The sequence below is a fragment of the Spodoptera frugiperda genome, chromosome 6 (genome assembly GCF_023101765.2).
Source record: "Spodoptera frugiperda isolate SF20-4 chromosome 6, AGI-APGP_CSIRO_Sfru_2.0, whole genome shotgun sequence".
Lineage (NCBI taxonomy): Eukaryota > Metazoa > Arthropoda > Insecta > Lepidoptera > Noctuidae > Spodoptera > Spodoptera frugiperda.
This window is the reverse complement of record NC_064217.1, coordinates 10,620,138-10,643,982: the sequence shown is the minus strand read 5'-3', so window position 1 is coordinate 10,643,982 and position 23,845 is coordinate 10,620,138. Positions and strand designations below refer to the sequence as shown.

The 23,845-nt window shown below is 39.7% G+C and overlaps 2 protein-coding genes across 2 annotated transcripts; both read right to left on the bottom strand.

The window, feature by feature from the left end:
• Positions 1 to 231: 231 nt before the first annotated feature.
• LOC118267662 (chymotrypsin-1-like) lies at positions 232 to 2,645 on the bottom strand. The gene is made up of 5 exons (XM_050694300.1): positions 2,513 to 2,645; positions 2,009 to 2,240; positions 1,470 to 1,704; positions 870 to 1,046; positions 232 to 452 (listed from the first exon to the last, which is right to left on the bottom strand). Exons 1-5 carry the CDS (start codon positions 2,565 to 2,567, stop codon positions 306 to 308), a joined length of 846 nt encoding a protein of 281 aa, XP_050550257.1. The 5' UTR covers positions 2,568 to 2,645; the 3' UTR covers positions 232 to 305.
• A 1,879-nt stretch (positions 2,646 to 4,524) lies between these two features.
• On the bottom strand, positions 4,525 to 23,325 carry LOC118267421 (anaphase-promoting complex subunit 1). Its single transcript, XM_050694296.1, is given in 27 exon segments — positions 4,525 to 4,861; positions 5,449 to 5,797; positions 6,153 to 6,564; positions 6,998 to 7,140; positions 7,641 to 7,746; positions 8,471 to 8,604; positions 9,251 to 9,364; positions 9,631 to 9,708; positions 9,710 to 9,833; positions 10,645 to 10,768; positions 11,261 to 11,479; positions 11,980 to 12,159; positions 12,545 to 12,724; positions 13,031 to 13,193; positions 14,574 to 14,620; positions 14,623 to 14,795; positions 15,175 to 15,327; positions 15,833 to 15,989; positions 16,556 to 16,747; positions 17,201 to 17,354; positions 17,792 to 18,517; positions 18,915 to 19,075; positions 19,484 to 19,685; positions 19,966 to 21,323; positions 21,937 to 22,266; positions 22,588 to 22,789; positions 23,126 to 23,325. Coding segments are annotated over 27 exon segments (6,288 nt in total). The 5' UTR covers positions 23,150 to 23,325; the 3' UTR covers positions 4,525 to 4,778.
• Positions 23,326 to 23,845: the final 520 nt, after the last annotated feature.

Genomic DNA, 23,845 nt, shown 5'->3' with positions numbered 1-23,845 from the left:
CACATCACAAAATGTTGTCAATCGTGTCGAGCACATATAAATTGCTACTATTAATAAAAAAATTAATGATGAAAACTACAATTTTATTAAACAATTCATTTATTGTCATGGAAAATGCTTGAACTAGTACATAGTTGAATTAATAATACACCTTATACTTATAAATACGTACATGTTATATAAAAAGCAACACAAGATATTAAGGAAATCAATTTAACAAAAACATAAAAATAGATCAATTCTTATGACACATTTATTTGCTGTGAGTCGTAAATTTTTGATCATTTAAAGTCCATGTTTATTTCCTAGACGATGACGGATCTCAGCCAGGACTGGTAAGCACTGAGCCTGACGAACATGTCAGGAGCGCCAAGAGCGCACGGGAAGCCCCAGGACACGACACCAAACTGGTGGCCGTTGTCAACACGACGCAGAGCACTGCCGGAGTCACCCTGTAAAAAGAAACAAAAGAGTTTAAAAACATTGTGGGAGAGCCAAGCTTCAGCACGAATGGGCCGGCTCAACCGGAGTGATACCACGACCTCACATGAAACCGACATCAAACAAGGCTTGGGTTGTGTTTCGTTGTGTGAGTGAGGTTACCGGAGGCCTAATTACACTCCTTCCCAATCTCTGATTCCCCAACAACCCTCAAATTCCTAACCCTTAAGAGGCCGGCAACGCATTTGTAATGCCACTGGTGTTTGAAGTGTTCATGGATGGCGGCGATTGCTTACCATCAGGGGATCCGTTTGCTCGTTTACCGGCTTATTCCATAAAAATAATAAAACTTTAATCGCTTTGTCCGTGAAACTGTATTGTAGTGTATAGAAGAGGAGAAAAATAAGATGATGAAGATGATGACTCACATTGCAAGTACCGCGTCCAGGAGAGTGGTAGGTGCAGACCTCGATATGGGGCTCAACGTGAGGAGCGTGCATCATGTTCAGCTCAACGCGGGCTTGAGCCGCACGAGCCACGCAGTCGTTACCATCAATGGTGGTGGTAGTCAGCTCCAGGAGAGCGGCGGAACTAGGACCCCCAGCCTGGAATACGAAGAAAGGTTTAACTTACATGTTAGAGAAAATGTATTTTTTTGTGTTTTTAGTAAACGTTGCCTCACACTAGTATTTTCTCCTGTGTTGTGGGTGCGTTTTACTAACATACATGCTCAATTGCTCCTGATACCCCGACCCGAAACAACAATTTGTGGTTCACACAAAGAGTTGTTCCGTGCGGGAATCGCTACACGTTGCACGTCAGCCTGTTGCTCGGCCACTGCGTCAAACGTGCAGTCACGCAATTATTGTAAAACTTTTATGTACCAGATGCGATGGTAATCGGATCTGCAACCGACTTTCCAAAAAGGAGGAGGTTTTCTATTCGGCCGGTGTGTTCTTTTTTGTCCTCATATACCTAATAGTAAAAATACCACGCCACAATATAGGTACTTAGATTGATATTCTTACCCTGATGTTACCCCATCCAGCAACTCTGGCTTGCACTCCCTCCCCAATGAAGTCGTAGGTGATGGGCACGACCTGCACCAGGTTGTTGAGGACCACGTCGGAGGAGGTGATGAGGACACCGATGTCGTTCTTGATGATGGGATGTACGTAGTGGGGGTGGGTGACGTTGCGAGATATGGTGTAAGCGGTACCACCACTGTTCCAGCGGTTGGTACCAACAGTAGCGCGGAGAGAGCTGAATTAAGAAAATATTCATGATGAGGAAGTGTACAGTTTTACTTTTTTTTTTTTTGAGTTTTATAGCACCTAGTAAGGATTATTATTTATTATTTTAAGATTATACATTATTTACAACTTAAAAATACCTAAAAAGGAATAAAAACTAACTTAAAACTAAAATAAAGAAAAAAAATCTCCTTAGGCGTCGAAGTACTCGTCCACATCGCTGTCACTGGGGAACGGTCCCAGAAGAATGGCCGCATTGACACGCAATGGTAAGTAAGATGAGTAAGAATTGAGCAATTATGACATTTTCTCACCTAGTCAGAGATCCAAAGCTGTACACATGGCGGATGCAATGAGCCGCAGTGAGGATAGTGCGCTGGGAGATCAGAGAGCCTCCACAGAAGTTGCTCCTTATAAGTACCCCAGAGGACAGTCCCACCATGTGAGGGTGGCTACCGATCGCTGCCTCATTGCCACCGACGATACGGGCACTAGCGTCGGTGTGGTCGAAGAAGATGGACAGGTCATCTTCAGGTTTTGGATGGGCTGAAGAGGAAAAACGATTTAATAATATAGATACCGTAAATCGGGGTGAAAAGAAACAAATCAGGGGTGAATAGGAACAACATTTTGTTGTGTTTTCACGTATTTAGAACCGTTTACACCATTTTAATATTTTTTATTAATTCATTATTAAAACCAAAAATGCTCTATTTAAACCAAAAACATGAAAACAAACTAATAATCCTAATAAAAAAAATCTATTCACCCCCTGAGTTTCTATTCGCCCCATTTTACCATAAAGTTTCACAACTTACCAAGGCTTCCAATCAGAAGGGTGATGAACACCAGAAATCCCGCTTTGCAGTCCATGTTTAACAACGCCCGAAGTGAGTGTGGTGTGTAGACCGAACATTTCAGATATTTATAACACTAATTACTGAGATAATGATCAATAGTGATAGATAAATTATATTAAATCTGATCAAAAACTCCATTGAAAAACCGGTGAAAAACCCGTAGGTACTTGATTTACTTTGAGTGCAAAACAAAGCTTTTCTCTATACATTACCTATTGACTTTCGCTGAATCAACCAATGATTAATAGTGATATGCCGATAGCTAAGCTATTGGGGTTTTTAGTAGTCTGTTATCTATATTATAGAGTACTTGTTATCAACTTAAATGATTATCTCTTTCATGTATTTTTAGTTTCATTCAGTCTTTATTTAACTTGAAATAAGTAAAAGTCTCTTGTCGATCTCCGAAAGGTACACATAATCCCATAATATCTCAAAGAAAGAGAAGTAGTAATGTTAGTAGGACTCGCCTTAATGTGTGTGTTCTTGTGCTAATCTCAAAACAAAAAGTTGAAGAGCCACCCTGCCGTGTCCGGAAACATTAAAACCAGTAAAATTTTGGACAAAACGATTTAACAGGTCACCAAGCAGTCAGCTACGCCCTTAAACGACCCGTCACTGCAGGGTAGCTGCGATTTATTATCGTGTTAGGTAGGTACTAGCCATTGTGGGTGCAGGAGATTGGGAGATTGGATCTTCGCCATCTTCGGTAAGTTCTCACCAGATGGATTTTGATGAAATTTGGTATACAGACAGGTTATGAGGTGACTTGGGTGATAGCATACTTTATATTCCACAGGAACGCGGGCAAAGCCGGTGGCAGAAACTATTCTTCAATATAAGATATAAAAAGAGGAATAAAACAAAATATACAGACATCAAGTCATTGACTTTATTTGAAAACTTACTTTATATTACAATTACATAAATTATCACATTCGTCTTAAATAACAGTTTCAACCGAAATTAATGACTTATCCTAAAACGAAATCTCTGGATCGATACTAGTTTTTTTAAAGAAACTTTAACTAATGTCAAAATTGATATTGGGTTAAAGATTTTGAATTAAAATTGGAATATTTCGGCCATTCATAGACATGAGAACTCATCCGAAAATTGCCCATCTATAGCTGTTCATGAACCTTTTTACTTCGAACCAGTATTTCAAATGCTTACTCACATATGTTGCACAGTAAATAGCAGCACTTGATTTTATTTTAACAAATCACTTATTTATTACAAGTTAGGTAGATTGGTATATGGACCAATAGAAACCTTAGAGATTTGGCAGAGTTTAATCAAATACTTAATTTCTTTTTGCCTCTATATAGAAAATGTTCAAATCAAATTAACATTTTAGTTTTAAAATGCAATTATGTAATGTCTCTTGTAATTTACTTATACATTTCAAATCAATTAACATTTTTACTTTAAAATGTAACTAATGTCTCTTGTAAATTCTTATACATTTAAAAAAGAGGAAAACGGTGCATATTTTATCTGTTACATTATATACAGATATTTACATATTACTCATTACACATTTTTACATAATTATAATACGTACACATTATTTGGTGGGCGAATTTAAATTTAATTTTAAATTGCAGATGGAACTTGATAGTTAAGAGCTTGTTTTTCTCAATTTATTTACGTGAATATGCAGTTAATTATGATTAATTGTGTCTCATGATAGTTTTTACATAAAAATAGGTATCTGTGTTGATGATAAGGATGATGAAAGAATCTGGGGCATTAGTCTGCTATTACAATTGTACGGAGCTATACAACCTTCATAGCTCCGTCCATCTCGCACTGCTCAGTGATCGAGCATTCTGACACAATTGGGTACTATCCTCGGTCAAAAATAAATTATTATAACTTTTCAATACAATAAAATATTAAAAAATAATCACACTCTCATTCATAAATTTGATGAACTATTTAATTTTCGATTTTTTCTAGCTAAATTTCTAGAAATAAGTCTGCTATTTGACGTCAAAAACTTATGACGTCATAATGCACTATTTCATACAAAGTTCATAGAAAATATCGTTTTTGACGTTTCGAAAAAAGTATTGAATTTGACTAGTAGGAAAGTAGCCTATTGTAATAGCAGACTGGCCCCTGGTCCAGTGGGCATGAGTCAGTGCGTGCCCCAGTGGGCCCGGCAGTCCCCGCGGCACTTGGAGCGCGTGCGGTACCCGCGGTGCAGCGCGCGCCATCACCGCTGCAGCTCGCACAGCTTCGACATGGCCTCCATCGACACCCCGCACACTTGCAGGAGCACCGACAGCTCGTCGTCTCCTGGAAACACAAAACGCCATTTAAAATAATTGACCGCACACTACGGTTTTGTCTTTTATCTGCGGACATTTACAAAATAGCAAATTTACCGGGGATCCGGCTCGAAAAGCAAGAGTAGGAACGAATTGGTTTTAGTCAGTAACAGTCTGAACACATCCGTTTGCCTCTCACTCACCCAAGGCGAGGAAGGCATTGTTCGATTTTCGACAATCGAACCACACTGCAGTTTTGTCTTGTGTCAAGGCGCATTTACAAAATACACATTACGCAACAGTTGTTTGCCCAGCTACTACGCTGACCACGCAGTTATTATTTACCTAGTCTCCAATAGAAAAACAGAAACAAGATATATCAAAACCTTGTTAATAGGCATTAGGAGTCAATTAACAAGAAATATTTAATTTATTGTGATTGGTTTTAATTACGTCAATTAGCCATTCTCTCGACTTTAGCGTCATGAAAAAGAAGTACCCTATCTCACTCTCTAGCCTTCTAAGACATAGATTTATAATAATATCAATAAGATATTCAAAATGAAGAACTTGAACTTCATAATTAACAATAAAGTCAACACAAAAAATACCCACCAACAGCATCCTTCATAGCACCCTTGGGCAGGTCGTGGTACACCAGAAACCCGCTGAGGATCTTCTTCACATCATCGTCACAGCCGCTGATCTTCCGACTGCTGGGCAGCCCAAGATATTTCCTTAGAAACGGAGCCAGCCTCGACTCCCAGCTGTCAAAGATACTGGATACTTTCTGCTTTATAGCTAGAGTGAATTCATTTGAGATTAGTGGCTCGTTCGTGGGATCCTGATCGTCTACTTTCATTTCGTTCATCGTCCTCCTGTTGTGGTTGTCTATGTGGGAGAGTAGGAGCTTGATCTGCCAAATGTGGTACGATGTTGGGTCTGGTTTCATTGTTTTTATTATCTGGAAGGAAAAGAGTTGTAATGTGTAGTTTTTAAAGTAAATTAATGAGAACATACTCTAATGTTAAATACAGAAAGTTTTTTTTTAAGTCAGTTGAAAATTTATTTGAAGCTTTATGATACGTATGATATTGAACTTTAGAACAATAAGCTTGAAGTCGATATTTACTGGCATTATATGTATGTATGTAGCCAGTTTCCCAGGCAACGTAAACTTTGACTTTGACTTTATTATGACAATCATATTAACAGATATAAACAGAACGATTATGAGCTCCATTGAACATTTAACAGTGAATAAACAGTAAAACATAATTAAAGGGTAATCTAATCTATACCCATAAACCACAACTGACCTTCAAGAACGTAGTCCAAATGGGCAGTGCACAGAGTATATCCTTGACGACACAGTCGTAGGTGAGCATGGCGAGTCCCTGCAGGTGGTCCCGCTCGGGGCGCGTGTAGGCGCGGCACGTGCAGGCGCCCCGCACCGGCTCCCTCACACTCCTCCTCCGACGCCCGACCACCAAACAATCCCCGCAAATATTCTCACCCACATCTTTCACCAAATACTGCTTTACAAAGTTCCTAATTTTGTCATCATTCGTGAACAGTTCTATGTTTTCCGTGTTCGTGGACCAAATGTTGGACTTGTCGAGTGTGAGCGTCTGTGCTAATATTGTGAGGAAGCCTTGCGGGTCGTCTATGTAGGAGAGACAGCCGGCGCGCTGCTTTATGTCTATACACCACGAGTACTCGAGGAATAGTCTGGAAATAAGAGTAAAAGTTGTTAATTTTCTGTTAGTCTAACGAACGTATACTGAAACAAAAAATATTCAACGGAAATTTCGTCGGTATACGATGCCCAAGACGGGCATATACTGACGAGATTAGTTATATATTCAAAAAGACCAAATTAAAACAACCCTTAAACGACGAGCATGCATGAAGACTGCTAATGAAGCGAAAAAGGTATGTAAGATTCGTAGCAGTTGGCGTTCCATTGCCTCTGCCTGGCGTTCCATTGCCTCTGCCTGGAGTTCCATTGTCTCTCCCTACCCCCGTCGTGCAAGGTCGTGCCAATTAATATCTGATCTCAATCTAAAATCTTTAGATTAATTTCGACCATATCCATTATTATAACCAGTTTTTAGTACATTGACGTTTGATCTGAAGATATAGAAAATTAAACAAGACCCACTTGAGTTGGTCCCAATTCCTGTCCCTCTGGAAGGTGATGGGCCAGTACCGCGGGTCGTTGATCTTCACCTCCTTCAAGGTGCTCAGCTCCGGGATGATGCAGGGCGCCTTCATCTCCTTCACCACGTCGTTTACATCTATTACCTGGATGGGAGAATGGTATTTATGTTGTGGGAGGTATATGAGGAGACGGATCATATGATGATGAGGGATGAGCACATCGCCTGTATGTTGCGGGTATGGTAAGCAATCGCCGCCGCCTATGGACACCCGAAACGCCAGAGGCATTACAAGTGGGTTGCCGGCCTATTTGTGGTTAGGAATTTAATGATTGTTAGGAATCGGGGATTGGAAAGAATGAGAAGGGGGGTAATTGAGCCTCCGGTAACCTCACTCACTCAACGCAAGCGTTGTTACACGACGGTTTTCTGCTAGGCCGTGGTATCACTCCGGTCGAGCCGGCCCATTCGTGCCGAAGCATCGCTCTTTCATTATTAAAAGTTCTTGTTTACTTGTAATTTTTCGATTAAGGGAATAAATTGAATGGGCTGGTCCATTTGCGCCAATTACATTTATATCTATTAAGGAATTTGATATAACCTAAATATGCTTCGACTGGTGTTATTCTACTATATATTATGTACCTGTATATGTGCGTAACAGAGCTTCTCAGTGCTGATGTCGCGCGGCAGTATGAGCCTGGCCTCCACTGCCAACACGTACAGGTGTCTGAAGGCTTGCAAGTGGTACCTGGTCAGGAGAAATAACCAAAGGACTCGTGAGTCACACGTCTGTGTATGAAAATAATCATGATTTAATTATGGCATTGTTTTGTTTTTATGTTATAAGCCGGTAAACGAGCTGACGGATCATCTGATGGTAAGAAATCGCCGCCGCCCATGGACACCCGAAACATTAGAGGGGTTACTAGTGTGTTGCTGGCTTTTTTGGAAATTATAAATTTAAGGGTTGTTGGGGAATCGGGGATTGGGAAGATTGCTTTAATGAGGGTGTTCAATTTTACAGTCCAAGAGCTTAGTGGCGTGCTATTGGATAGGCCTATGAGCATCTGCTTCATGTCCACTTTTGGACAACTGTGGACGAAAATGGGCTAATGACGTCTATGATGATGAGACCATTGGAAGACTCTGGTCAAGCAAGTTAAAGGGCCAAAATACCTAATTAGATTACCTATTACACGTTGACTGACTTGCTCGACCTCAGCAAATATTTTATTGATCAATATAGATCTTAAGTTAAACTAGTTTTTCTAGCAGTGCAAAAATATCTCATTACTAAACATATTATACTAACGTATAACTAACGTGAGACATACTAAATTAACTAAAAATCACAGTTTACTCGTGTACCTTAATGGAGAAAAGTTCTACTAGTTTCGAGTCACAGAGCGATGTGGCGACGTCGCTTGAGCTACCGTAGCCAGTAAATCGTGATTTTTAGTATTATACCATACCTATTATCCTCGCTGTGCGTGGGGAACTTGGGGAAGAAGGCAGCGAGTAGCGCCGCTACTGCGGTGGGGGACGTGCTCAGCGTCGCCCGCCCGCCGCCCAGGAACAGGAGCCCTATCGTACAGTGCACCGCCATCTGTCGGGGAAATATAAGTTACTCGCTACTTCCGCGCGGTTTCACCCGCTCTGCTTGGCTCTTATTGGGCATATCGTGATGTTTTATAACCTATAGCCTTCCTCGATAAACGGACTATTCAACATAAAAATAATTATTCAATTCGAACCAGTAGTTGTCGAGATAAGTGTGTTCAAACAAACAAACAATCAATCAAACAAACTCTTCACCTTTATAATATTAGTATAGATGTGCACTTTTTTTGATTGTCAGATTGAAATGTAATCGCTTTTTATTACATGCATGTAAATATACATAGGATATACTAGCAATCCCGGCGAACTCCGTTTCGTCACCAATGGTTTTTGGTGTTTTCCTGCTTTTTCTCTTAATTTTTTTCTTGAATTTATAATTTGCTATAAACCTCATGGAGCTTGAGACTTTTTCAACAAATGCAAAACCATGGAGTGGTTATAACCCCAGAATTCACGAACCGATTTCGATGCTTTAGCATCAAATCTGATAATTTTTTATATTATAGATTATTATACACCAAAATTTTTTTTATAATTTTTTGTCTGTTTGTTTTTTCTAGTCTCTAAAATGGTTGGATTGCTTTTGACGACAGTTTTATAGTTAGATATCTGATGTGACGAGCAGTGTGTACCTGTCCCCCGTGCGTGAGTGCGTGTGGTGCGGGCGGGGCGGGGGCCGCGGCCGTGCGCGCGCGCAGGCGACGACACACGCGCAGCGTCGACACGTCGCCGCGGCCGCACATTATCTGCGGGGGTATACACATGCATTATTACTACCACACATTTTCTATCTTCTTCTTTTCAATATATAAAGTACTGATAATTAGTGAACGACATTTAAACCTGATTGTACTCATGAATACAGGTCAACACGGGATACGAACCCGCGACACATTGAACAGCAGTCGATTACCCAACGAATGCGCCAACAGCTAATATCAATTTGTATGAAGTGGTAATAAAACAAGACATATTAAAATAACTATAACTAAGACAACAAAACCCCACTCACCATCCCGGCAGCCAACAAGCAGACACAGAGACAAGCCTCCAAGGTAGACCGTCCAGCTAGCTCGGCGATGGTCTTGCCCGCCGACGGCAATGAACAGGTTGGCGTAGTGCAGCGCCGTGTCCCGCGCCTCCTCGTCGCCGGAGCCCGCGAACCGGAGCCCCAGGGCGAAGCACGCGCCTGCTATTATGTTGCAGTACGCTTGGCTGGAAATTTATGGGGATATTTCAGAGTATATTTTATGCTACTAAGGAGGTAAGGAGTCTTAAGGCATGTGTAGTATAAAGTAGTTAGTAAGTTAATAAAAAAAGCAATGTTAAGTAACTAAACATTTTATTTAATTTATAGAGTAGTTTTTCAATTTTATTTCATTTATAGAGTAGTTTTTATATATATCATAAAATTTCATAGAGAAAGAAAAAACACGGATAAAATGGCTCATTTCAGGACGAAAAAAAAAACATTAGAGATAATGAATTCTTAATTGAAATAAAAGTGTTTCACACTCATCCAATTAGTGAAGGCTTTAGCTTTTTTATTCCCTAGATGGCGCCAATATAGCTGCGGTCATGTTTGATCAACCACTGGAGCTGTCAAGAATTCAATGTCCCTTTGTTAAATACTAATAAAATCTATATTGTACATAAGACTCCACACTACATTAACTCGATTTGCTGAGCAATAAAATATACAGTAGAACTCCAATTATCCGAACTCCGACTATCCGAATCGCCGATTATCCGAATCACAAAAATTGACCAAAAAAAGCCGCGAAGCCAGTGTTTGCGCGTCAAGTCTTGACTTGACTTGTCTTAACTTGCCGTTGTGCCTACACTGACTTCCCCCCGCAATTTAATTCAATAAAAAAATAGTGCAATATCAAAACGTAGCATTTATTCTCTTCAATGGCAATTTTTTTTTTAAATCCGTTTATCCGAATATTTGATTATCCGAATGGGTCCCGGTCCCCATTAATTCGGATAATTGGAGTTCTACTGTAAATATCATAATACTCACTTCATAGCCTCATAGTCGATGTTATCCTCCGTCGGTTTGACGAAGCAGTACGGTTTGATGGTGTCCGGGACTTGGCTCTCCACCCACTCCTCTGTGGGTTCTATACTGTCCCATAGTACTAGGCCTGCAAAAACGTTAAGTTCCTATATTAGATGAAAAAATCTGTTGCAACATTCGACACCCATCATTTATTATTTCATTTTGTGACATTAGCATTAACTTTTATGGGATAAGCCGGCAAACTAGCAAACGGATCACCTGATGGTAAGCAATCGGCGCCGTCTATAACACCCGAAACACCAGGAGTTACAATTGCTTTGCTGGCTTTTTGAGGGTTAGAGATTTGAGGATTGATAATTTTTTTGGGATCGGAGAGATTTGGGATGGGGGTAATTAGGCCTCCGGTAAGCTCACTTCCACGACAAAACGTAACGAAAGCGTTGGATCACGCTGGTTTTCTACAAGAAAAACAAAGCAACACAAGACGAACTCGACATCTATGACAAGAATTGGTCGCAAAAAGCTTTACACAGAGAGGAGTAGAAGGAAGGTAGGGAGGCCTTTGCCCTGTATTGGAACCATTATGGCTAAAAACTAAAGACAACACAGAACTTACCTCGAGCAATAACTCGTAACATAAGCAGATCAGGTCGGACGAAGTCAAGTTGGTACGCAGTGCGAGGTGGTTGCAACCAGGCGGCCCTGGCAGGGCAACCAGTACGGAGGTATAGCAGACCCAGGGCAAGAGTCGCGCCGGGAGACGTCACGTCCAGGTTCACTGTCGCACCTTCCCGGACGGCAAATGAGCCTTGCTTGTATTTCTCTTTTTGTGTACCTGGTTAAATGGTGCGTTTTTGATATTAGATGGAGGCACACTAAAGATTATACTTTCCATTAAATTACTAAATACGGCTTTAGAACCTTAATTGAAATAATATTCCAGTAAGTTACTGAAGTTACTGCAATAAGTAAACAAGCAAGCGAACAGCTAATGGAGTACCACAAAGGAGTACACGTTTAATAATAATTCATATTTTTAGATTAGCAATGTAATCATAATCAGTATTATAATTTTAACTTTCATTGATGATCAAATTCTTTGATGATGATTGCCTAAATTTTCAAATTGTGACATTAACACCCGGATACTGAAATTCTACAAAACTTTAAGTTGCACTTCCATATCGTAATATCACTGTCATTTACAAAGAATTTTTAGGGACAGGTTTATTCTTGAGCGCGTCTTAATAATTGATTGACGTTTGAGTATTTGACTATTAAGTTAATGTGTAGTAATAGTGAATTGAAATATTACTAGAAACAAGTACAACCGACCAGTGAGCGGCAGTTTGTCCCCGCCCAGCATGTAGGTCCGCAGCCTGCGCGCGATGTGCTGTGTATCAGGCCCGAGTCGCGGGGCGGCGCCGGCCACGACGAGCCCCAGCGCCAGCCCCGCCGCCAGCGCGTACCCCTCGCGCTCCACGCACGCCTCCGCCTCGGGGCCCGGCGGACGACCTGCGGGACAGAGGGGTTATATCTTGGGTATTTGAACATTGGAGGCCTTGTATTCACAAGCAAATGACATTAATAATAATGATGATTACAGAACATTTATAAAAAACCAAAATAAATAAGACAAAAGCACATAAGTTATGTTATGAGCCCCATGTGACATGGGGTGAGACAATTTCAAACTTCATTACTGAGAATTGTCTCAATCAAGAATCCGAACTCTTGCCTAAATATAAATCCTGTACTAAACAAATTGAGATTTCTTTCTGCAAATCGGTTGCATTAACACTTATACTACATGTCAAGGACGTAAATCAATTTAAATGACTGGTACAAGTTCAACATTTCCGTACCAAAACAAACTCTATGGACCATGACAGTAACTCACCGATCTCATTAAGCAAGACTTGTGCGTAGTGCGTATGCGCCGTGCCCTGGTAGATGAGGCCGACCCCCAGCAGCGCGGCCACGAGGATGTTCTGCTGGATGTCCAGCTCGATGGACGTCGGCGGCAGCAGCGGCTCCAGGTGGATGCTCATCATCTTCGTCGCTTGGACGTCCATCGTGCCTAGGAAGAACAAATAGAATTACAGTTATCATATCCAATTATCCGCATCACTCCGACTATCATACGAATCGCCGATTATCCGAATCACAAAAATTGTTCAAAAAAGTCTAAATGCGCTATTGGCTTCTGCAAGCAATCTATTCACTCGGGCTTTGAAGATTTGGGGATTTGAGGGTGGAGAATGAGTCGGGTCTCCAGTAAATCTGACGAGTAAGGCCTTACAAAAGTGAACACAAGAACCTATTATTTTTCTAACTTAAAAATTAAGTACGGGAGAGTACTTGAAAAAGAATGAACCTAATGTACCTCTGTAAGTAGCAGCGAGCCCCAGCAAGAGTCCGACGCTGATCATCTCGTTGCACTTGACCAGGTACTCGTAGATGTTCATGAACGGCATGTCCCGCAGGTGCCCGTTCAGGCCGAGCCCCATCAGGAAGCCCGCGTGTTCCGTCGACATCTCTGCTGTACCCTGTACGAAGAAGAAAGCATTTGTTTCGATAGATATTTTTTATAATGAACTAAGTGATAATTCCTTATTTTTTATGTAAGGAGGTAGGGGAGACATGGGCACTTTTTCACAATTTAATGCATAAAAAGTCAGATTTTGTAGATAATCTACATTTATTGCCACTTCCTATTGCTCCATACTTTTGGCTAGATATCTTATAAAGAACTTTCTTATAATGTAATCAGTCTCCTAATTACGAGGTAATTAAAAGATTAAGTCAAAAGTGCCCAAGTTCCCTATTAGGGAGATACTATGCACACCCGGTGGGAGGCTTGGTGGCCTGTAAAACACTTAATATCTACAATAGACTCCAAAAATAAACGAATAACAACAAAAAAAAGATGACAGTATCACGACTTATTTAAATTAGTTATAACCCATAAAGGCTTATATTTATATTTATCAGGTGTTTTTATTTTTGATCCTTTTGATACCTCTTCTATGGCTATATCAAATCTTTGGGAATTTCTCGTCGTAAACAAATTTCTTTTTGAATCTTTCTGTAATTAAAAATATTTCAAATAGTTTAATTAAAGAGGTAATTATAATGCTTCAAAAGACCTCCTGTACGCAATATAAAGAAGAGAGCATTGGACATGCCCAAACCTCCCTCACATCCGATGCCCATTGCTCCCTCTGACACATTTTCAACACAATTATACCGGCATTTTTTTTGTTTAGGTATTGAAACGGTTTTATTTTAATTTATTAGAGTAAATTACAATAGAATATATAAAAAATACACATACCTTTCGTTAAGTTTCTCTGTATTACGATCCGAATCCACAACAAAATACCTTTGTACGAGTGCGGCGATCCAAATGTGTTTGTGTTTGACAACTGACGGAAATAACAGATAGTCTATGGATGAACGTTTTGCCAGCGGTAAAGTAAGGCCCAAACCCAAGAAAAAAGCGTGTTCCTCGACAGGATCAGTAAAAGGGCATGCCGATGTCTCCCGACTGCCCATGAGATCCCCTACCTCCCCTATTAAATATGTAACAGTGAACAGTTATGGTTGAGTCTTGAGTCCTGAATTAGATAGTTAGGTGATGAACTATAAAAATAATAAATTTATTTCTATACCAACATCCAATGTATTACATTAAGCTCTGTCTCCCGAACTAGAGAAATACCTGCCTGTATCTCAAAAGGAAGTATAGTTTTTAAGAAAAATCTGTTAAAAGTATACATGTAGATCAACACGCGAATTGAACTATTTTTTAAGGCGTTTTAGCTATTGATAAATATATTCATTTTCTCTTAGATATGCATTGCCAAGATTGAGATTGAATTGAAGAAGAGAATTGTTGTAGGTGAAGTTAGACAGCACATACTAACCCTTGGCTTATTGTAGATGACCCATTCAGAATCGATGGTGAACCCGAGAGCGGTACGAGCGCGAGTGCGGCGGCGGCCCCGTTGTGGAAGGCGGGCCAGGCGGGCGGGCCGGCGCCCTCGGCGCCCGCGCCGCGGCCCCGCCAGCGCCCCCACACGCACACGCGCGGCAACTCCACCGCCTCCGTCGCCGGGCACGGCACGCAGCGCAGGCTCGCCATGCCTCTACACAACACAATAGCAATACAACATATGCCCCATGACCGGGACACCACATCCACGTAATATAACCAATGCCCCATGACCAATGAATTAATATTTCTAACTGTAATCTATGAATGATCAGGTATAGAACCAACAAATTCACATACTTCGGAGCCACGATGATAAAACTACTAGTGTCCGTACTCTGAATGAATAGGGTGAAAAATCTGGCAACATTCTTTTGTTCAATTCGAAAATTGAGCTCAAAATTTCTTATTCAATCAATCAAACTTTATTGAGGTACTTAATTGAAGTTCAGTGACATTTTATTTTATCAAATATACAACCGAAGAAGACCTCTATATATCATACACAGATAATCCTGCAAAACACCCCCTACCTGGCAATAGGTAGCGCCATGGTCCTGGTGCTGACTGCGAACAGGTACTTCTCCTGTTCCTCTATGAAGTCGTGATCCGATACCTCGGGCCGCTGCGTCAGGTTTATAGTCACAGGGATCGAGGATTGGAGGAGGTTTATTACTTCTGTCATTCTGGAAAAGAAATTGGTTAAAGTTTGTTTCGAAAATAAGAAGATCAAAATAGGATCTCCTTACTTTTAAAAAGTTGGAACTGTAGTACAATTGATATTAAGTATACATTTAATATATAGGTAGGTACTAGTATATAAAGCTGAAGTGTTTGTTTGAACGTGCTAATCTCCGGAATGTCAAAAAGAAGCCTCTTCCGTACGAACCCGCTCGAGCAGTGCGGGTGGGAAGAAGTTAGTGTGCGAGAAAACCAAAAATGTATCCTGACAGAGTTTTAGTTTAAATACGAGTAAGAAAAGAAGAGAGATAACCTTTTCCATATAATAATACCTAGTTGTGTAATTTGACACACCGAGGTATTATAGAAAAGGTTTAAGAATAATATAAATATACGTGAAGCTATTCTCTCTACAATTGGAAAAAACATTGTTAAATAAAACCAATGAAAATGAAATGTGCAACAAGTGAACAAAATTCCGAAGATCTAACTAACACTCCTTCACCTCACCTATGATCCCGTGGATACAGCAGACTAAGTAGCTGCGTGTTCAGATGTTCCATGCCGGTGATGATGTCAGCATCCTCCGGGTTACTCCGCGCTGGTTCTACTGGTTTCTTGGCCAACGTGTATACTGTCTCCTTCTCTAATACTTCTAGAGCTATGACTGGGGACATGAATGGACATTTTTGTGTATAAATAGTGTAGATTAGTATTTGCGCTAAATATTTTGTGTATTGCGCAAATTGATAATGTGGTGACATGTGTTTGCGCATCAACAAATGTATCAGCGCAAGATTGCGTAATGTTAGGGTATTCTTAAGCTAGGAAGATACAGGTTTTTTTTAAATGAGGAAAAATCATCCTATGTCTTCTTCCATCTTGGGTAAGGCGAGAGGTAGTGTCATAACTCTTACTGACTAAAAACCACCCCGTTCCTATTTCCTATTTAGGTATTATCCTGCTATTTGTGCCGGAGCCCCGGAAAATCCGCTAAATAATCCGCAGTTCCAATTCAATAGGTAACATTAAAGTTAAGTATCCAGAATAGAATAGGAATTACGATTTTTTTATTTAAAATTATAGCCTAAGGTACAGAGTTGCGCAAAGGTTAAGCATGTTGTATGAAATTGCTCCAAGACTACAAAAGTGTCAAAATCTTTCTAAGAGTGAGTTTTTAAATGCCGACTTTCAAGTCCTATCAAGCTATTACAACAATTGAATTGAACTTACATTCCATATAATCAGACGCAGTCTTCATAGTATGAGCGACCTCTGCCTGGTGGGCGAGGTCTTCCCTCATGACCAAGTAGTACGCCTCGGGCGGCCAGTCGGCGGGCGGGGAGCTCTTGCAGCGGCTGAATATGGTCAGCAGGAGTAGGCCCAGCGCTGGCGGCAGGTTGTCCACGTCGCGGAGGGTTATACCTGGAAGAAGATGTATTAAGAATTATAAGACAAGAATGTGGAATGTTTTTCCTTGTATGTATTTTGACGAGATATTTTAGTCTATTTCTCGATTACTTCTTATTTTGTGTATATTTGTAGTTATAATGACGTAATTCTATCATATTTTCAGACTGTAATATATAATAAAATTAACGTCCTATATCATAAACAAAAAGTAAGTATATTTATGGTGTACGGCGCAAACGCTGGATATCAGCTACATAAGAGGAATTACCAGTTTGACGGGTCTTTGGTCATTTGGAGACCTGGGCAAAGGACTGGACATTTTTTTTCAAATACTAAACATATTATCTGTTTAGGGTTTTGCCCTGTAGTAGGACGATCATGACTGAAATCTAAATCTAAAGCTAGATCTAAACATATCTTTATTTTTAACCTGCATCCTGAGTGACTGTACACAATAGCACATACCTTTATCACAGGCCATGATGACGGCCTGGCAGTACGGCGAGCTGTAGTCGTGGGTATCGCGGCGAGCTCGCGGCGTGCTACTGGCGGTGACGGTGTCCCTGCTGGATATGGTCTGTATACCGGCGCTACGGCCGCAACCCACTGTTGATAGAATCTGTAACGGTTGTTTTTGTATATTAGATTATTTGTGGAGCAAAATTTTCGTTGAATAGTACACTTTTCTGAGATTCCTGAGGATCGCTTGAATTTCGAAGATTAAACGGACTAGAAAGGACTATTATCAGAATGTATCAGAGAAATTGTAAACATATATTTTAAATTTTCAAAGCTACACTTTGGAACGTAGCTTCACTGACGGACAGACTATTGTTTGTTTCTTTCTTTGTTGACCTTTCAAAAGTACCTAAGTATATGGTTTAATTGGAATAAATGATTTGCCTTTGGATTATAGAATTTAATAAATTTAGCTGAATTGGGAAAAAAAAATAAGTGACAGTTACAAAAAAACACAACCCTTTCTTTGCAGCCGGATAAAAATATACAAAATTCTCAAAACATGAAAAAGATTAAAACATAATATTCAGTACATACCTCAATAATATCCCGGGACATATCATTAACCTCAGCCAAATACGGGTAGGATCCCACATCCAAATCCTTCAGCATAGAATTCAAATACGAATACACATTTGGGGGATCCCGGCTGAAGTAGACGGGCTCACACAACTTACTCCAAGTACCCTCACAAATCTGGGACTCATCGTCATATTCCAAATTCAAATCCGTTGGGAAATCCAGCCAATAGTGATTCACATAGGCATCTAATTTCAAATCCTTTGACAGTTGGTATAAGAACGCTGACAACGGTCTTAAGTTGTTCCAGAGTAGAGTATTTAGTTTGATCTCTTCGTAAACTAAATGTAGGGAGTATAGCACTTGTAGTACATATGGGAACAGCATAGAATTTGTATTGATTTGAATAGTTTTTTCCGGTTCAGTACTTGATCTCTTGTTCTTCCTATGGCTATCTGAGTTTGGTACTGGGAGTTTTAGCATGGATAGGGATTGGCCTATGGCTTTATGCATCTTGGAGTTTAGTAGGTACTCCCAGTCGTCTGAGGACCCATCGCTTGAGGTCCTCTGCTTCTTAGTGGCGACCTCTGCATGGTCAACGTCATCAGTCTGTTTGGTTTGCAGTCTTTCCACGTCATATCCGATTAGAGAGAGGAGTAGGTTCGAGAACATTGACCATTCTTGGTCGGGAGTGAGGTCCTGTGTGCCCGGCGCGTTGCGGACGCCGTACCATTTTATTATGACCTGGAAAAATAATTTAATTAGTAAACTTACCGAAAAAGGAACTTTGATTAGTGTGCTGTAAATATTTTGATTGTTTTAGGTGAGGTTTGTAAAATATCCACTCATTGTAAAACTATGTAGTGCAAAAATAGCTAAGAGTAATCAAAACAAGACAAAATGTATTTTAAGCTATCATTGCGTTCTTTCACCACTTCGGTATGTCCGATTGCCAGGTGCCAAAGGCCTCGTCCAAACTAAAACGTCACGTGTTTTACAAAAACCATAACAAATGTACAGATATATTGCTCCACAAATAATATTATAATACAAAGTATGTTTCTATGGGAGTACGGAAAACGATAGAAGCTAAATTCACGAGGAAAAATCCGCCAGTAAAACTTAGTATAAGAAATCTCACCTGCATAGTAATATCTTTAGGCAGAATAGCTCTTAGAGCAGTGTAACACCGAGTGACTAAAGTGGAACAAGTCAGTGGAGGCAAAGATATCCTGTACATCGGTCCGGCTTCGAACTGCAGTGTCATGCGGGAGCCAGCCGCGTCGCAGAGGCCACATAGTCCTGAAAGTGGGATAAAAAGGATGGTTAAGCGATTTTAAATCTTATTTTTAATGGAGTTATGTTAAATGTTCTTGTGGATAGATGAAGTGATGTTTAGTATTTTTTTTTTCTTATTTTTATGAACATACAATATATTTTAAATTGGAAAGAAAACATACATGTGCTGTACTTTAAACATAAGCAAAAACATTTCTTTTTTTGAAAACTAAAACTTTATTTTTGGTTGTTCCATATGTATTGATAGCAAACTTTATGCAAGCCAAAATCACCTCTATTAACACTGACGAAGCTCTCTTTTTGTCTTGCGGTAGAAGTATGAGTTCTGCTGAGTCATCATAGATAGAGCTCTCATTACACTGGTTAGAAAGTAAGATGTTCCAAGCTAAAGTCAACTTTATTACTACTGACCTAAACTCTCTTTTTGCTCGTGTCTCGCAGTAGAAGTATGTGGGACTGGTGACAGTAGATGTAGCGCTGAGTCATCAAAGTTGGATGTTTCGTTGCACCGGCTGGGCAGGAGACTGCTGCGGCGGGGGAAGGGGGACTGGAAGGTGGCTCGCTTGGTGTAGGGAGAGTCTATTAGACGGGCCAGGACACCGCCAACGTGGACCTGGGGGAAGAAAGGACAATTATTCTTCATGAAAATTAAAAAAAAGTCTTTAAATATTTTTCTCTGACTTTCTAAAGTGCTTATAATTGAAATAAATAATTTTGACTTTGAAATTGCCTTGACTTTGACTTTATCTTTAATTATACTTTTGTGCAACCCGGGAATCAGACCTGACCCCTTGTTAGGCAGTCTCCATTATGTTACAAGTAAGATATGACATGTGTTTTGACTAACCCTGTTGAAAAGCGAAAAGAAACAAAATAGTAAAATTATTACATACTTTCCCAACAACATGATTCCCAGACTGCAAGATAATGTTGCCGGCCTCATCGATCAGTGCGATCATATTCAGATGTTCCAGCACCACAGCATCTTTAGCCAACACGGTAGAAACCGCTCCAACCATGAGATTCGTCTTAGATGTTTGTCCCAACGAGTGAGACCGTTGCAACCGTACAATCTGTAATCTACTAACACCTCCCACTCTCACAATAAAACACAGATAGTCATGCCCAACCAAATCTGTATGTAAGAACGTCTTCATATCACTTGCAGACTCAATAGGATCTCTCCGTATTACTTGTGTGTCCGTCCAAATGTGATCCAAGCAGATATCAGGGTATAACGGTAACGATGGAGGATTCTGCGGACCATTGTTAGCCATCATTGACGTGTAGGACGCTTGTCCTATAGACGCATGTGGTGATAAACCTTGCTGATGAAACACGTTGGCCATTGGACTGTTGATTCTGGATCTGGACATTGTCGGAGTACTTGGAAACTTCTTGGACTGGTACGGACTACCCAAACCAGTAGCCCAACTAGTAACATTCCTCTGGCTCTGCATTGGACTGCCCATTAGGTCACAAGATTGACTAAACACCGTTGTAGTAGAATTCATATTTGGACACATTGATAGACATTCATCTCTTACAGTTTTTCTGATCTTCCAAAGCGAATGTGTGCCTAGTTTCCAGTCATACAGTAAAATAATACTCGGATTTGAACTAACGAAGATGATTTGTAAATCTCCATCGTTGTAGTACTGAAGTCCTTGTGATGGTGACTTCATCAGTATAGGCGTTACTTCGTCTAAAGGATGCGTTAATGAGAAGCAAGTTGGTAACGCAACATCCTGTTCGAACGCTGACACAGATTCAGGACGCAATTTCGAACTCATGTTAAACGGGAAGTTTGATTTTGACTTAGAAAAAGTACTATTCTGAGATTCGTTTAATTTTATAAAAGATGTTGGGAGGACAGAGTTCTGAGTGACAGGCGTCGCCTCCTTTTCCAATAAGACTCCGTACTTCATCGGCCAAACTTTCTTCACTTGAAATGGTATACTAGTGATGTATTCCCGTCCTTCGTTGGCATAAACTTTCATACATTTATTATCTATTAACAAGATGGCGGGCATTGTTTTAGTTTGTATATGTTCTGTGGTATCTTCAATCTTTATGTTTTTCTTCACATCTCCAATTTGAGTGTTCAAAGCATCTATGAGCATTGTGTTCTTAATATCAACATGGAAGTTGCAGAAAGCTGCATGTTTTATGGGATTTTCTATGGTGTAGCAAGCTATTGTTTCTCTGTGTTCTGGATCTGTGAGTTTTGTAGCTGGCATTGAGATGAGGCCTAGAAATACAGAATTATTACCTATGTACACATCTTTTTATGTTAAAACCAGGTGCTACTAGATTGCTGCACTGGGTGCTAGATCGGACTGAGTTATTATCCACATAATATGTGCCACAAAATTAGGATCAGATTTACATCTTATCATGTGAGTTTAATTTACTGACATTAAGAAATTAATTTAACAAATTATTATAAGTTTTTCCAATTTGTATAGAGCCATTTGTACAGATAACACACACACCTTCACGCCTTTTATCCCCGAAGGGGAAGGCAGAGGTGCACATTACGGCACGTAATACCGTTATACAATGTACACCCACTTTTCACCATTTTGTGTTATAAGTCCCATGTAATAGGGGTGAGCCTATTGCCATCTCCTGGACACAATTCCAGACTCCGTGTTACTACCGAGAAATTTTCGAAAATCCGAAAAAAGCCCAGTAATACTTTCCCCAACCCGGGAATCGAGTTTCTCGACCAATGAGGCAGTACAGATAACAATAAGTGTTATCTATACAAGAAATATGAATACAAGCCATTTATATGTTCAAAAAGATTTGTAAGAAGTTAAAAATATTCTCTGCTATAACAAAACATAGCTAGACCTTACCTTTTGACCAAACAGCAGTACACCCTTTAACATACAACTCCTCTTCGTAAGAGCTATCAGTCTTCGGATTTAACCCAGTTTTGGAATTCTTACTACCAGAACCAGAAGTCAAGTTGAATTTCTTAGACATGTTACTGGAACTGTTGGCACTACCACCACGGGAAGGACCAGCGGAGTTCAAGCCATCTCCTTCCATTTTCTTCATACCACTCATCAGTTCCGACTTGATAGAGATATTGAAGTCATTTTTGAGACGACTTGGTGCCCGAAAGGATTCCGAGTTGAACTCGTACTTTGAATCCTTTGGTTGTTGCGGTTCGTCTTCAAAATCTATTGAAAAGTAAAGTATTTTTAAAATCAAATGGGCATTATCATATTGTTTTATAGCATTAAGATTGTCATACTACTTTTTGTAGACAATTACCAGACTTTTATTATAATCATAAAGTTTATTACTATGCTACAGAAAGGAACACCATTTTTGTTTGACTCCAGAAGTTAAGCATAGTACAAAGAAAACAATTTATCTACTTAACTGAAATTACTTTTAAGTGGTAATTTGGTTCATTTCGTTACTGAGATTACTGACATTATATTAAATGTTATTGTCATTAGCACTCTATTACATAGTATAAAATATAAACTACAAACCATCACAAGTCTTGTAGTACACCTCACGGATGCACCACCACTCCTGCTCCTCAGTCTCCCGAGCCTCCAGCAGGCTCTCATCCTTGATGGCAAAGTTGGTGAGCTTGTACAGCAAGGAGTTCTCCGACGCTGATGTGTTGTGTTTGCTGTAGATCTGACCCGGGTGCCTAGTCAGCACTGTTCTGCCGTGAGGCACAAACTCCTGGGAAATTGATGTTGGATAGTAGTTTGGATATTTTGTTCTTTTGGTTAAAGTGGTGAGTTTAAACCTTATTCATTTGGTTATGAAGTAACTATATTATTGTTACAGCGTTCAAAACAGTTATAATGAGTTTTTTAAGCGAAATAAAAGTGTGGAAATGGCTTTCTTTTCACGTTTCAAAACTTAGTCCAATTCAAGTATGAAATCAGTTGTTTCAGTTCTTATTTGAATGATAATGGGTTTGTAAATATTAAGAAGGAGACTTGCTAAATACAAATGAGGAATTACAATATTGTTTTATAGATTAATATTCGAAAAACAAAAACAATAACATACCAGAGGCTCAGACGCAGCAATCATAGTTTCTTCATCCAGATTTGAAAGAATATTTGAAACGACACACACACGTGAGCATGAAATGTTGACGGGATTATTTTATAACGCACTACAGTAAAAATTGTTTAATAATTTCGATAATTCGATTCGTAACGAACGAAACGATTTCCCATCTTCACAATTTTGACAGTTGAAATTATTTTGACAGCCGGCAAAGCAATGCGTTACGTTTCGTTATTCCGTTGTACTATTAGTTTACAATAAATAAAATTAAATAGTAAAAATAATTATTTGGGTGAAATTATTAAATAATATATTCATATAATTTAAAATTGATACAAAATAGTCTAAATTTCTTTTGGATCGACCTTATGTGTCCGATTATTTATAGAGGAATTTTATCAGACACGTTTCCTTACACGTGCATTTTTTATATTGGTTTATTATTTTGGCATTCCGGGGGTATTCCCCAAAATACAGTCTTCTAATAAACTCACAAAACAAATTGCAGTTGGATATGGTCGATTTATCCAGAAAGAAAATGCAATGCAAAAATAACAAAAGGCTGCCGGACGATCTAGCAGTCGCTGTGGGTGGCATGTGTACACACAGTAGTGGACGTTTTTTTTAGCTAATAGATACTAGGTTTTGCATACCAATCATATTACACATACTGCCGCACCCAGAGATTTATGATTACTTAACAATTTTGAACTACCT